The following is a 15,672-nucleotide window of genomic DNA, read 5'->3' on the forward strand; positions in this document are numbered from 1 at the left end:
ACAAAACCCTCAGATGTTCCATGTAAATTTCTTCCTCCAATTCTCTATTTAGGAATGTAATTTTCACATCTATTTGATGGATTTAAAGACCACATACCGCCGCCAAGGCAATTAACATTCGAATCGATGTTATCCTTATTATCGGCGAGTATGTATCAAAGTAATCAAGGCCTTCTTTTTGTTTAAAGCCTTTTACTACAAGTCTTGCCTTGTATTTGTCAATAGTACCATCCACTTTTATTTTCCTTTTGAAGATCTATTTAGATCCTAAAGGTTTGTTTCCTGGAGGAAGATCAACCAATTCTCACATATGGTTGCTTAAGATTGAATCAATCTACTATCGACTGGCTATTTCCAAAAAGATGAGTCCGAAGACGTCATCGCTTCCTTAAATGTTTGAGGCTCATTTTATAAGAAAAATGTTATAAAATTCAATCCAAACAAAGTGTACGTTCTTTGATGTGTACCACGTTTTGGATTCTCATTATTATGTACATTCTCACTTGGTTCATATCGAGGTCATTTAGACCCTTCAATAGACTGTTCATGTCTAGTTTTATACGGATAAAAGTTTTCAAAGAATTCAGCGTTATCTGATTCAGTTACCGTATTTTCATTAATATCCAGATGTTCGGATTTATGAACCAAAAACCGACATGCTTTACTACTTTTAGCATATCCTATGAAAACATAGTCCACCGTCTTAGGTCCTATCTTAACCCTTTTAGGCATAGGAACTTGGACCTTTGCTAGACACCCCCACACTTTGAAATATTTAAGTTAGGTTTCTTTCCTTTCAATTTCTCATAAGGAATTGATTGTGTCTTACTATGGGGAACTCTATTGGGTATTCGGTTGGCTGTAAGGATAGCCTCCCCCCATAATCTTTGCAATAAACCTGAACTTATAAGTAAGGCATTCATCATTTCCTTCAAAGTTTGGTTTTTCATTTCTGTAATTCTATTAGATTGAGGTGAATACGGGGTCGTAGTTCGATGGACAATTCCATTCTCTACATATATTTCGGCGAAGGGAGATTCATATTCTCCGCCCCTATCACTTCTTATAGTTTTGATCTTTTTCTCTAACTGATTTTCAACTTCAGTTTTGTATTGCCTAAACGTATCTATTGCTTCATCCTTACTATTTAGCAAGTAGACATAACAATATCTAGTGCAATCGTCAATGAAAGTTATGAAATACTTTTTCCCACCACGTGATGGTGTTGACTTCATATCACAAATGTCAGTGTGGATTAAGTATAAGGGATTGGAATTCCTTTCAACGGACTTATACGAATGCTTAGCATACTTTGATTCCACACAAGTTTGACACTTTGATTTATTGCACTCAAAGTTTGGCAAAACTTCTAAGTTAATCCATTTTTGTAATGTTTTGTAATTCACATGGCCCAGTCGTTCATACCACAAATTGGGAGACTCAAGCAAGTAAGAAGAATTTGAAATTTTATTGATTTCAACATTCATTACATTCATTTTGAATAGGCCCTCATTGAGGTAGCCTTTTCCTACATACACTTCTCCTTTACTAAGTACAATTTTTCCAAAAATAAATACACATTTGAATTCGTTCTTGTCTAGAAGTGAAACAGAAATCAAGTTCTTTCGTAACTTAGGAACATATAAGACATTGTTAAGTGTCAACACTTTGTCAGAAGTCATCTTCAAGAACACTTTTCCTGTTCCTTCCACTTTAGCAGTAGCGGAGTTTTCCATGTAGATTTTCTCTTCTACTTGAGCCGAAGCGAACGTCGAAAACAACTCCTTGTTAGCACAAACATGGCGGATGGCACCAGAATCCATCTACCATTCGCGAGGATTTCCCACCAAGTTACATTCGGAAAGCATAGCACACAGATCATCTATTTCTTTCTTAGACTCAGCCAGATTTGCTTGGTTCTTCTTCTTCTTTTTCTTTGGAGCACGATAATCCGTAGACTTGTGGCCAATCTTGCCACAGTTAAAGCACTTTCCCATGAATTTCTTCTTGGGTTGATTGCTTTTATTTCCAGCTTTCTTTTGTTTTTTAGAGTTATTTTGGTCATCTTCTACAATGTTTTCTCCACTCATTGCAGAATTGCCTCTTGACCTTCTTTCTACAGCCTTGTTATCTTCTTCAATACGTAGTCATACAATCAGATCTTCGACTGACATCTCCTTACATTTGTGTTTCAAATAGTTTTTGAAGTTTTTCCACATAGGTGGTAGCTTCTCTATTATTTCCGCTACTTGAAACGCTTCATTCACAATCAAACCTATAATAAAGTTCATGTGAATACTAAGAACATTTTTAAATTGTTCAACAACGGTATTTGTCAAAATCATACCTTCCGCTAGAAGATCATGGATAATCACTTACAGTTCTTGCACTTGGAAAACAACAGATTTGTTGTCTACCATTTTGTACTCCAGGAATTTTGCAACAAAGAACTTTTTAGTTCCAGCATCCTCCATCTTATACTTCTATTCTAGTGCTTCCCATAACTCTTTTGCAGTCTTTGTTCTGCTATATACATTGTAAAGGTCATCTTGGAGACCACTCAAGATATAATTCCTGTAAAGGAAATCTGAGTGTTTTCATGCCTCCACAATCACAAAGCGTTCTTTTTCAGAGGTTCCCTCGGGCACTTTCGGAGCTTCCTCAACTGTGAACCTTTGAAAACACTGAGTTGTGAGGTAGAAGAACATTTTCTTCTGCCATCTCTTGAAGTCAATACCCGTGAACTTTCCGGGTTCCTCCGCCGGTAAAAGCCATAGCTTGCAGAGCATTAGTACGACTCGTCGTAGCAATACTAGTTGCCGCATAGTCGTTCCAGCATCATGCATTTGACTATCAGTCATCATTTTCCTGTCACCACAAGATAGTACCTTAAATATATCAAAATACTTATTAAAAAATTGCAGCAACTTTAAACACTTCTTGTTTCTAGTTTAACGATGAAGTTTTTATGACTTCCAATCTTCAACCGAGTGATCTTTAACTTATGATGAAGATTTTATTTCTTCAAATCACTAGTTAAGTTCAAACGGAGTAGAAAGCTAAAAGTTTTATTCTCCAGAAACCAAGTTATACAGATTCAGAGAAAAAAAACTTTAGTGAAAAGAAAATTTCACCTAACAAGCAAAAAATTTATTTTTTCTTTTTCTAAAATTATTCCTTAAGATTGTTGTTTTTCAACGTTTTCGGGTACAAGAATCAATAATTTTACACAATAACTTCAATACCAGTTCAAGTTTAAAACAAGAACACTATGAAGCACAAGAACACCCTCAACAAAAGATCAAAGTGATCTTTCTAAGAAGTGTATTTTATTTTTTCAAAAATTAAGATGAAATCGAAATGTAAAGTCAAGTCCCCTGACTTCACGGAGTGTCCTTAAGGAATAATTCCCCTCACTATACCCGAGGTTTTGAAATCTTTCTTCCAGGATAAAATGGCTTTCAATCCAACTATAGTGGTACCTCAAATAATTGGATTTGTCGAACTCACTCAACGATTTGATTGATCACAAGGAATGTTTTGAAGACAAGAAGAATTTGTATTTCAGAAAATTTTTCATACCAAAACCTGTGGATAAATGCAGGTTTATATAGCCATCAAGTGCCCCTTCCGAAAGGTGGCAATGGTTCATCCAAAAAGATGTATCCTTTGGAAGAGTCATGTCTGTTCATTCAAAATATTGTGTCTTTTTTTTAACAGACACAACTATCTGAACAGTCACTCCTTTTTCAAAATAATATGTCTTTTCATAAAAGGTTGTATCCCTCCATTTTTCATTCACACCAATTGAACCCAACACACATTTATAAATAATGATTAGTATTGTTACCTTCATTGCTCCCCTCTTGAGGAGTGAATAAGTGAGGGTACCTTATATGGGAATAGTAATAGGTCTGGTCTTTCTTGAACTAATTCTTAACAACACGAGCTTCACTAACGTGAGGAGCTTTAACAAACACCAAAAGAAATGTATTGGCATAAGTCACGGGTGATATATTAGATATATATAGCTTCAACATAACCTGAGTATCTTAGTCACCTAACCTGGGTTCATACAGAAGACATGGCAAAGGCTTGGACACAAGACTCATTCGATCTTGAAGGTACATTACATGAAATATAAGTGTGTTGGTCATAAAAATAGGAGTATTTTCACCTTAAATGAGATAATTGAAAACCTTTAAAATTAGAAACACTTTTAAACTACATTCCGTCCTCCGAGTACTACACTTCATCGTTTGCAACCTATAATTCTTATGAGGATACATATAGATCATGAATTTAACTCCATGCCGCTTCCATATTCAAGCCTAAAATGCTAAACCTAAAATGATCATGCTAGTCTGAATCACAAGATCCTGTATTTTTTATTTTCCCCTTAAGAACCTTTACCTTGATTATTGATCTGTTACAAGGACTGTTCAAAAACTTCTCACCGTTGAAGACAAGTATGAGCGGTTGTGAAGAAAAGGGCATACCGTTTGCTATCATAACTCCTTTTCATTTCTTTGTATTTCACTCTCTCACCATTTCTTAACCTCTTTATGGCCCAGTCATAGACCGAACGCACGCTCTGATACCATAATGTAAGAAAGGAGAGGTTCTTCGATAGAAACGTATGAGTTGCGTCAGAGAAGATGAAAGAAATTTCTTTTAGAAGAGCATACATTTATAAACTGGAAGTCTCTGCTTTTATAGCTTACAAACTCTGAAATATGCAAGACTCCTACTTGACTAAAAACTAGTAAACACACCATACAACGAGCAACTAAATCAAAAATATAGCAACCTAACAAGACTCTTTCAACTCTAGTGAGCGACTTATTCAACACAGTAAAATTTATCCTACGCAGTAACTTAAATAAACAAGCTTTGAATCAATTCTCACAAAAATCGACAAGGTTGAAGAAAATGTAAATTAGGAATCATAAATTATTTAAATCATCACGTCATAACTAACAATTTAACAACCATACGCATGTCACATTCGCATTCTTTTGTCAAGTAAGTTGAACCTAGGCACTGACTCAATCAGGCCGAGTTCACTAATCTCTACATTCTGCTCATCTTCATGCTGCTTTTCCCCATACTTTTAGCCATATCTCTAAGCACAAACTTTTGAATTTTCCCAGTTGATGTCTTTGGAAGCTCTTCTTTAATTATCAGAGTCTTTGGCACCATATAATGTGGCAATCTGGATCTACAAAACTCTATAATATCTTTTTCACTTGCCTTTTCTTTTCCATTCAAGCTAACAAATGCACACGGTGTTTCGCCCCAGAATTCATCAGGTCGTGCTACCACTGCTGCTTCATTAATCGCTGGATGTGTATACAACACTGATTCCACTTCCACACTGCTAATATTCTCTCCACCACTTATGATCACTTCCTTTGATCTGTCCTTAATTTCTAAGTATCCATCAGGGTGCATAACTGCAACATCCCCTGTGTAAAACCAACCATCATCTTTCATGCATTTTGACGTTCCTTCGGGGTCTTTAAGGTAACCCAACATGACACACGCACCCTTTAGGACAATTTCACCTAACGTTGAACCATCGCGCTTCACACTGACTCCAGATTCTGGATTCACCACGTCCACTTCCGTCATCCCTGTGGTCCTTACCCCTTGTCTTGATTTCAGCCTTGCTCTTTCGGTTGCTGGCAATTTATTCCAGTTATTTTTCCATGCGCAGGAAATCACTAGTCCGCCAGTTTCTGTCAGTCCATAACCATGGTGGACTACAAATCCAAGGGACTCAGTTCGAAACAAGACAACAGCAGGGGGTGGGGATCCTGCTGTCAATATATAAACAGCGTGCTTCAATGGTTTGCTGTCAGGGGAATTTGACAACATGTTGAGTACCACAGGAGCAGCGCAAAAGTGAGTAACGTTGTGTTTACAGATTGATTCATAAATGATTCTTGCGTCAAATTTTCTCAAACAGATATTGGTTCCACCAACTGCAGCCAAACCCCAAGGATAAGTCCAGCCGTTTGCATGAAACATAGGAAGTGTCCATAAATAAACCGGCTGTTTTGGAACGGCCCATTCTATCAAACAATCCAAGGAAGCAATGAAAATACCCCCATGGCTATGAACCACTCCTTTCGGAGCGGATGTAGTACCAGAAGTATAATTCAATACAATTGGATCAAGTTCACTTTTCGGGCGAACCCAACTGAAACCCAAATCCCCATTTTCCACCAATTCTTCATATGTGCTGATAAATTGATCACTAGATTGTGGAGTATGGAATTCGTCATCTTCAATGAGAACAAGAATCGGACGGTCGGATTTCGGAGGAAATAACGGCAGCGCATCGAGAACAAGGACTTGGGATTGACAATCAACGAACACGAGCTTTGATCCGCTGTGAAGGAGAAGGACAGAGATAATGCGCGCATCAAGACGGAGATTGATGGTGTTGAGGACAGCACCCGCCATGGGAACAGCGAAATGAAGTTCGTACATGGCAGGTATATTAGGGGCAACAACAGAGACAACATGATTTCTATGAATGCCAAGTAGAGAGGCAATAGAAGAGGCAATTTTGAGGCAACGGGTGCGGGTTTGGGACCAAGTGTAACGAGTATTATTGTTGTAAACAACAGAAGGGCAATTGGCATAGATAGTGGCAGCTCTTTCCAGGAAAGTAAGAGGAGTAAGAGGACTTGAATTTGGTGGCCTTGGCTTCAACTTATCCATACTTTGTCCCTCTTTGAGAATGAAGGGGGTATATTTTGGCTATTAAATATCAATTGAAATTTTGCAATGATCAACTCTATATTAAATGTTTTGACTGACAAGTCATCATTTATGTACTTGTCACTAAATATACACCTTATACAGAATGCATAATTAATACACACTAGCAAATTATGATATTACTAATAATACAATATTTATTACTTATTTTGTCTTTTTTTATCTATCCATGTTTGACTACTCATATCCCTAAAAAATAATAAGTAAAAGGATAATTTTATTATATTACCTTTATTAATTATTAGTCATTTAACTATGAAAAAAAACAAAATAGTATTTAATAATAAAAATATAATAGATATTGTTATGTCCTGTTTTCGCCAAGGTTAAACAAGCATGACTTATGGACTCTAAATGAATTAAAGTCTTGTACAGAGTCGCCACTTAATTTTCAAGGAAAATAAGAAAATCTATTTATTTATTAGCATGTGTGATTGATGTTTTAGTCTGCAAAAAATCAATTGAGATTTTAGGTAAGGGTTCAGATTATTCCGAAGGGAAGGAGTTAGGCACCCTTCAGGATCCACAAATATGGCACCCGGCTAGACTAAATTTATCAAAAAAAGAAGGTATATAAAAATAATGTAAAAGTGTATATATTAAGTATAAAATAATTCTTTTGAAAAAAAATATAATTGTTTAAACTATGTAAAGGTATATGTATATTAAATATATAAATAAAATATATTGTTAAAAAAATCATGTCAAAAAAAATATATAAAAATGTATAAATACATGTGAAAAGGAAAAGTATTTTATGATGTATGAAAAGAAATGTATTTTAATGTGCCATGTAAAGAAAAAATATTTACAAATAATATTTTTTATTTGATTAAAATTTACGAAAAAAAATAAAGATTTACTTGAATAGAAAATATCACAATGTTTATGATGTCAAAGTGTGAAAATTAATTGATTAATTTAACTTATTGGTATAAATATTAACGGCCTAAATTTGCCTAAGTAACAAAACAAAAAAGAAAAGAAGAACAAATATATACAAATATAAAATATGTATTAAAATAATATTAATATATATGTTGTAATATGTGTAAACAAAAGTATATAAGTATATGCATGTAAAGAAAAGACAAGATTGAATAAAGAAAAATTGTTCTAAAGAAAAAACTACGTAATATTTTTTAGTGTAAAAAGTATAAATTATTTGATTAAATAATCTAAGTCAATCTAACATTTTTATATAAATATTAACGTCCTAAATTTGCCTAAACGCGTGGTGAAGATTGAATAAAGAATATCCCGCTCAATACCCCAAAAATAAAGCTTTCACTATGACTAACATTTGTACAAGTGCAAGAATATAAAATATAAACACATAATTTAAAGTCTTCTTTGACTGCCATCTCCGATAATGATTCTCAATAACCTATATAAACACTTGTAATAAAAATGTTAGTAACAAATAAATAATAATCAAAATAAATTAAAAAAAATATGTGTGCATATCCGTATTTAAAAATATATTTTTTGTTAAAAAGTGGGCTCAGATAAAGTTTTAAGTAAAGATTCGTCTTTTGTATAGGGATGACCTCAAATATTCAACGGAAAGATAATGCCATTAGCCAATTGAATATTTGATACTTATAAAATAAGTAAACTTGAAAAAAGTAAAATCTGTCTTTTGTTACGGCGTGTCCTCAAGTATCTGACGGAAAGATAATTTCATTGATGAAGTATCGACGACAAAATAAAGTTCGTCTCTTGTAACAGGATGACCTCAAATATCCGACAGATAGATAATGTCATTCATCATATTGTATAGTATTTATTCGCTATGCCCAAAACAATCCTAAAAATTAGTCAAGCTAGCAAAGTAGCAAAGCAAACCCACAGACACATGATTAACAGCAACAGTAACAAACATAGCAGCAATGGCAAAAAGTAAAGAACAAAATCACAGTATAATAATGAAATATTAGCGAACAATATTCGACAATGACAGTAAACAATTATAGTAGTGATAGTGTTAATGTTACAATCGTTGAAGCAACGTCGAAATGGGATACAGACGAAACTGAGTTTTTTTTTTAACGTGGCCATGATTTCGGCCAAATCTAAAATTGAGCAATAAGATAGAACATAAATATAAAGGCAAAGAGGGAATGGGCCATTGGTGTTGCTTCAACAGTGTGACACCGGAGCAACGTTGGATCTATAAAAAAAGAAATCAACTGGATCTGGTACCTTTTTATGGAACCAAGCTCTCCATTCATGGAGGAAAAGTAGAGGAGCGGAGAGAAGGAGAGTAAAAGGAGTGGCGCTGGTGGTTTTGCGGTGGCTAGTGGGCGTCGTCGGTTGAATAGTTTTGCCGACAGCAGTGTGGGCAGTGATTGGTGGCTGGAAACTCGATGCTCTCCGGTCATCATTGCCTTCGGCGAGCTTACAACGAGACGAAGAGAGAAAGTTTGTAGCATGGAGAGTTGGTGTTGTTAGTGTAGTAATGGTGGTTGCCAGAGCCCGTTTGCCGAAGCTCCGGCAGTAATGGCAGTGAAGATGGAGAGGGAAAAAGGCGTGTGATTGAGAGAGTTAGGAGAGAGAATGATATTTTGTGTTAGTTTGTGCTATGTATTTAAAAAAATAATAATAATAAAATAAATTAATATTAAATTTATCTTTTTCAGCATATCACTTAAATTGTGGATAGTAGATAAAATAAAGTCAAATATCTTTTTAGTGATGAGATGTTGACTTGATTGATTGTTACTTTGTGTATTAAAATAAATCGATGTTATTTCTATAGATTGTATTAAATAAGGTAAAAAAATAAAAATATCCATATATATAACTACAAAAAAATATCAACAAATATAATTATCTTTGAAAAAAATGTACTACACTATAAACAATTAAAATTATAATATATATAAAAAAATTGTATTGTTATGTTATGTACGTATGTAGATGACTATGAACAAATATTAAAATGATAATAAACTGATAAAAATCCTAAAATTTACGAAATTAAGGGTGTGAATGTTTGTGGTGTGTGTTTTGTGTGTTTATTGTGTGTGTGTTGGGTTTTTAAAAAAATAATAATAATAAAATAAAATATCAAATCTATTTTTTTTCAAACACTTCCCTTAAATTATGGATAGTAGGTGAAGGAAAAGTCAAGCATCATAACGATGACGAGACCTTGACTTGACTGATTTGTTGCTCTATGTATTAAAATAATTGACTCGACTGAACTTTTGCGGATTGTAATAGATATACAAAAATGTAGTTATTGATATGTAATTACAAAAAAATGTAAAGAATATTAAAATTATTGAAATGTAATTAATTTGAAAATACTGTAAAAAATGTGACATCATGTCGTGCATGTGTGCGGATGATTGTAAAGTGTTAAAAACGATAATAAATTGGTAAAATTCTAAAATAAGAAAAAATATTGATAAGTTATAAAAAGTGAAAAGTGACAACAAATTGATTAAAATCCTAAAGTAAAGATGATTATCAATAATTGGTCAAACAATTATAAAAGATGTGAAAATGATATTTTGTGCCTTTTAACGATCAGAAAGCCTGAAAACATTAATTTTAGGCACGAAGAGCAAAATTTAGGTGTCAACAAATATAAAATAACAATTATCTCTTATTCTTTTATATCAGAAAAGTAAAATTAAATAATTATTTTTAATGTATCGAATAAGTAAAGAATGAAGGGATAAATGTAAAAAAGAAAAGTTTCAAGATAAATTAAATCCCTTATCCTTAGTTGAGGTTTCGATTTTATATATTCTTAAAGAATGGAAAATTTTGATACAAAATACCTTCTCATTAAGTTGCTCGCAGGTGTGTGAATTCGACCAGTAGTTTGTTTGGCTAAACTTCTAAAATAACTTTATTCTGAGAAGTGTTTTTTCAAAAGTGCTTTTCAAAATACACTTTTGATGAGAAACAGTGATGAGTGCTCGGCCAATGAATTTAAAAATCACTTTTGAGCCACAATTAGTATGTGACAAAAAATTTTAAAAGTCCGTGTAAGTGTATTTTTCAAAAGTGCTTTTTTGGAAGAACTACTTTTTTTAGCTTCTAAAAAACTATTTTTGTTGCTCTGTAGAAATATTTATTTTCTCTCAAAAGTTTGACCAAGTACTTTACTTTTTAAAAATAAGTTGCTGGTGTATAACCACATATTGCAATAATTATACTTAGAAAATAAATTGAACAAAATAAGTAATTCAGGTTGAGACACGGATATTTCGCTTTCTTTAAGGAGATTCAAGCCACAATGCTATAATCTACACCGATCCAGCAGTATCACTCTTGACTTGTTTCCTTCCGATACAACAACCTAATAACGTCGTACAACTCAAACAATTGCAGATTAGTTAAAGATTCTAAAGCTCCACAAAAAAAAAACACATTTATCAACTCATGAATACTCTCATTTGTTATAGTGAATATAGATGCAGATTTAGAATATTTTCTTTGTATCAACACTCTCTTTCACTATGCTAACCTCAAAATATAAACACAATATATTTCTCATATAAACTCTATATTATTCTTGTACACAATATAATACAAGATCAGTACTATTTATAGATGAAGAATTTGTCCTTGTAATGAATAGAAAGAATATAAGATAGTAAAGTGGGTAGATGAATAGCAGAGAAGTTACATGAATTAAAAGGTATAATGATGTAGAATATCGAGTTAGAGGTTATACAAGTTACAAAAAGTTAATGGTCATCTTCTACCACAGTTGTGTAGCATTTAATTCGGTGACTGAACTTGACCGTCTTACTACTTTAATCTTCAAAATTGAAATAAAAATTCGAAATAACTGAATCGAATTTGTAAAAATCGAATTTATTTTGGTTTGGTTATGATTGTCATTTTCGTCAATTCGAAAACCGAAAAATCAAACCAATATTGAACAATCAAACCGAACAAACCGAATACCCACCCCTACTCATCATCAATGGTGAAGCATGATCGAATCTTAGCTTAGTCATTACTCTTTTGGTTTTTTGGTATTTTAGTTTTTAGATTTACTTAAAGGCTGGTAGTTAGTAATATTTCGCAAGGGACTTTTGGAACTAATTTGCTCGCCAAGCAAATATGATATGTTACTGGTCATAGAACAAACAGTTATGCCAATACAAACATACTCAGAAAGCCACATGCAACATTCAGAAAAGATAATGGTTTTGTCCTAAATGAATTCTGTCAATCTGCAAAAGAAACAAAAAGTTTTGAAAATACAAAGGTATCACATTGATCTTTGCCGAATGAAGTCAAATCGCAGATTGAGCACGGTAAAGCCTCAACAAATTTAATTTCTAGTGTCATATGCTCAATCAGGTACAAAGTTATTTTGGATTTTATAGACCACGGACAAGCAGATATACAAACAAATAGGGTTAATTTCAAAGTTAGATCAGTTCCAGGTACGTGCAAGATGCAAACACCTTAGACAACATGAGCATTATGCAAATGCATGCAGAAAGAACTAACTTCTGAAACTCTTAAAAAAGAGTACTCCAATAACTTTTCAGGATTCATCGATGATACTTAGGTTCAAGATTCATCGATAATCCTTAAATCTTTAATATTAGGATATTAATGAAATAAAAAAAGAGGACTGACAAATGATTTCAGAATAAAAGAAAGAGAAACAGTTAATCATACCGAGGCAGGCAAAACCAGCAGCCGAGGAAGCCAGGCCAGCCAGCAGCAGTAAGAAAATTATTGTAAGAAGCAACATGCACATGCAAGTGTGAAAATTATGTAAAGTGAATTTTTTGAAAGAATGAATATCATAGTTTTCTAGTTAAGTTTCTAGAAAAGTCATAGGTTCTTGTATAATGTTCTAGTATTGTGTCTTGAACAAGTATCTTGTAGAATTACCTAGATATTCTAGAGTAGTGGTAGATGATAAAGTTCACTAGATTTTTTTTTGTAGAATTATCTAGAAGATTTTCTAAAACCATCCATGAACAAGTATAAATAGGAATGGTCTAATATATTTGTAACCAACCAAAAACTTAAAAAAAAAAATCCATTCAAGTAGACTTCTTCTATACCCAAGTTCTCTTATCCAATATCTCCCTTCTATTATCATAGCTTCCTCTTTTTAGTTGAATCTTCCGATCTTAGTTAACGATCTTGGGTTAGCAGAAGGTCTCTCCAACTACATCTTTCTTTTGCGAACACCAACCAAGGTAATCTTTCTATTGCTGAGTATTTCTTAAGGATTAAGAATTTATGTTCTGAGATCTCTTTATTAAATTTGGATGAGGCTATCTCTAATGAACAAATAAGAAAAAATATTATTCGTGGTTTGAAGCCTTCCCTGTGTGACATCGATTCAAGGATGGACTCAACAACCATCCTTGGAGGAATTTGAGAATTTATTGTCATCACATGAGTTACTATCCAAATAATTGACTGGTGAATTTGTCGAAGAAAGGGAAGAAAATGCTCTTGTAGTTGACAAGAGGAACCTTAAAGGAAAAGCAAGAGATATGTCTCACTCTCGATTATTAGGTGGTTCAAGCTCGCTTGAAAAGAAGGAAGAGACTTTTAACAATTATAGTAAGAAACCTCTCAAATGTTATCGGTGTGCCAAAGCAGGACGCAAAAGAAGATATTGTCAAGCCACAGAGAGCAACATGGATCTAACTAAAAAAGTTATTGAAGAAGAACAAGGCTGAAAAATATGCTTAGCAATTAAAAGTCGGGCAATAGATGACTTGGCTTTCATAAATTTGGAAAGGGGCCGGATCGAATATAACAAAATTTATCATGTGAAGAAGAAAGGTGCTAATAAGAAGCAAGATGATGCTGAAGACGTTCAGACTGGAGACGTGGTGCTGCTATCAAGAAAATCAAAGAAGCAGATCTTGAAATTGACTTTAAAAGTTTGAACGTGAAAGATGTTGAAATAGAACCTGAGCATGCAATGTATAAAACTATGCATACCAGTGGTGACCTTTTTGGAGAAAACATTAAGGGAGATATAATTGAAGTTGAAGTCTCTAATCAGTCATCTACTATATCAAGGTCAATCACTAGTGCAAAGAAAATAACAAATGTAGATAAAGAAGCAAAATATCAAATAAATGAAATAGTTGATTCCTCATATCATGGAGTTGCGTTGGAAAGAGAGGTAATACAAAAATTAAACCTTGGAGTTTCTAATTTTCCTATCTGTAACACCCCGTGTTTTTAACGCTCTAGTAACGCCTTAAAAATAATCCATAGGACCTCTATATCGATGGTAAATCATGTCTAGGTGTTATGGGATGAGTTGGTGGTCTTTTTGGTCTTAAAAATGAGTGTGCATCGCAAATTGGACCTTCCGCAAAGACGTCGCATTACGTAACAAACACCAATAGCCACCGGATAGGGTTGACTTTTGGTATGTGCCGCCAACCCTAAGGTTGGCTTTGGTTGTGCGTCGCCAAACCTAAGGTTGACTTTAGATATGCACCGCAAGGCAAAATTCAAGTGGCATAAGTTGCTCCATTTTGTCCTATTTTAAGGGTGTTAAGGTCTTTTCACACCCTATAACCATTCCTAATTATATATGGACGAAATTAGGGTCTTAATATACGTTATTTCACTTCTCAAAATTCCCAAATCATCTTCCTTAAACAAAAGAAGACAGACTAACTAGGGCATGAGGGATTAAGTTTCAAGGGTCAATTTTCTCATCGTTTTCGTCGATTCAAAGGTATGTGAGACTGTAACACCCCGATTTGCTGAATCGGAATGCTACACGATACTCATGTCCCCAAGGGACCACAAGCTAACCCATGACTAATATCTGTACCTGTATACTGCAAATCATGATATAATAGTGCGGAATACATGGAATTGTAAGGCCATAAGGTTCAACTGAATACAATCATGTGGGCGAAAATACCCAAAACAACTAAATCTGAACGTAAATCTGAAAATAAATCCGAAAGCCTCTAAACTGTCTGAATAAGGAGTTGAAGGAACATGTCTCCAACTAACTCCGTAAAACTGAACTGAAGAATAAATAAATGAATCAAATCATATTGTCCCCAAATCAATGAGGACTCACTGTGTCTCTACGACTGGAATGCTACAGCTACTGCTGGGTTGGAGCTTGTGTCTCGGAACCTATGGTGTAACATAAAACGAAAGCACCATAGTGCAAATGCATCAGTACAACTGGAGTACTGAGTATACAAGGAAGGTAGGCTAAACATAAAGGGTTTCATGCATGAACAACACTGACTGACTAATATGAACGTGGGAGTGCAAACACACATATATAGAAACTGGGACCATGAATACGTGATAGCATAACCTGTAAGCTAATACATGGTTTACTGATAACTATCATGACTGATACTGAAACTGATAGCATAGATGACTGTATCTGACAGTCCTGTATATACTAAAATCTGAAGAACGCTCTGAGTTCTTTTACTGAGACTGATACTGAAACTGATAACATGGATGACTGTATCTGATAGTTCTGTATATACTAAAATCTGAAGAACGCCCTGAGTTTATTTACTGAGACTGTTACTGAAACTGTGAGAGGTAGTGTTTAACCAACATGCCCCATGTATGCCGTTATGGCTAAACTGGAGTCCAATCTCTGCCCCGACTGGAGGGGTGTCAATACCTCACCACTGGTAAGGACAGCTGTGAGTGACCCTTATCTGGCGGGTACTCAATGAGAATGGTGGGAACCCTAAACTGACGAGTTAAGCCACCTCATCAACCCTAAGCTGATGGGTTAATATGTCTCAACCTACGCTGGCTACATAGTTCTGGAACACAAGGATTTCTACTAAGAATCACACCCTGAACTGGCGGGTGAGTTCCCATCCTTGGGTTTACTCGGTTCAAACCTCTACTCCCATC

General features: G+C 34.3%; 1 protein-coding gene across 1 annotated transcript; it reads right to left on the reverse strand.

The window, feature by feature from the left end:
* Positions 1-4,659: 4,659 nt before the first annotated feature.
* Positions 4,660-6,791, reverse strand: LOC107849696 (2-methylpropanoate--CoA ligase CCL4-like). The gene has a single exon (XM_016694253.2). It carries the CDS (start codon positions 6,730-6,732, stop codon positions 5,074-5,076), a length of 1,659 nt encoding a protein of 552 aa, XP_016549739.2. The 5' UTR covers positions 6,733-6,791; the 3' UTR covers positions 4,660-5,073.
* Between the last annotated feature and the right edge of the window lie 8,881 nt (positions 6,792-15,672).

This window comes from Capsicum annuum, chromosome 12 (assembly GCF_002878395.1).
Source record: "Capsicum annuum cultivar UCD-10X-F1 chromosome 12, UCD10Xv1.1, whole genome shotgun sequence".
Classification (NCBI taxonomy): Eukaryota; Viridiplantae; Streptophyta; class Magnoliopsida; order Solanales; family Solanaceae; genus Capsicum; species Capsicum annuum.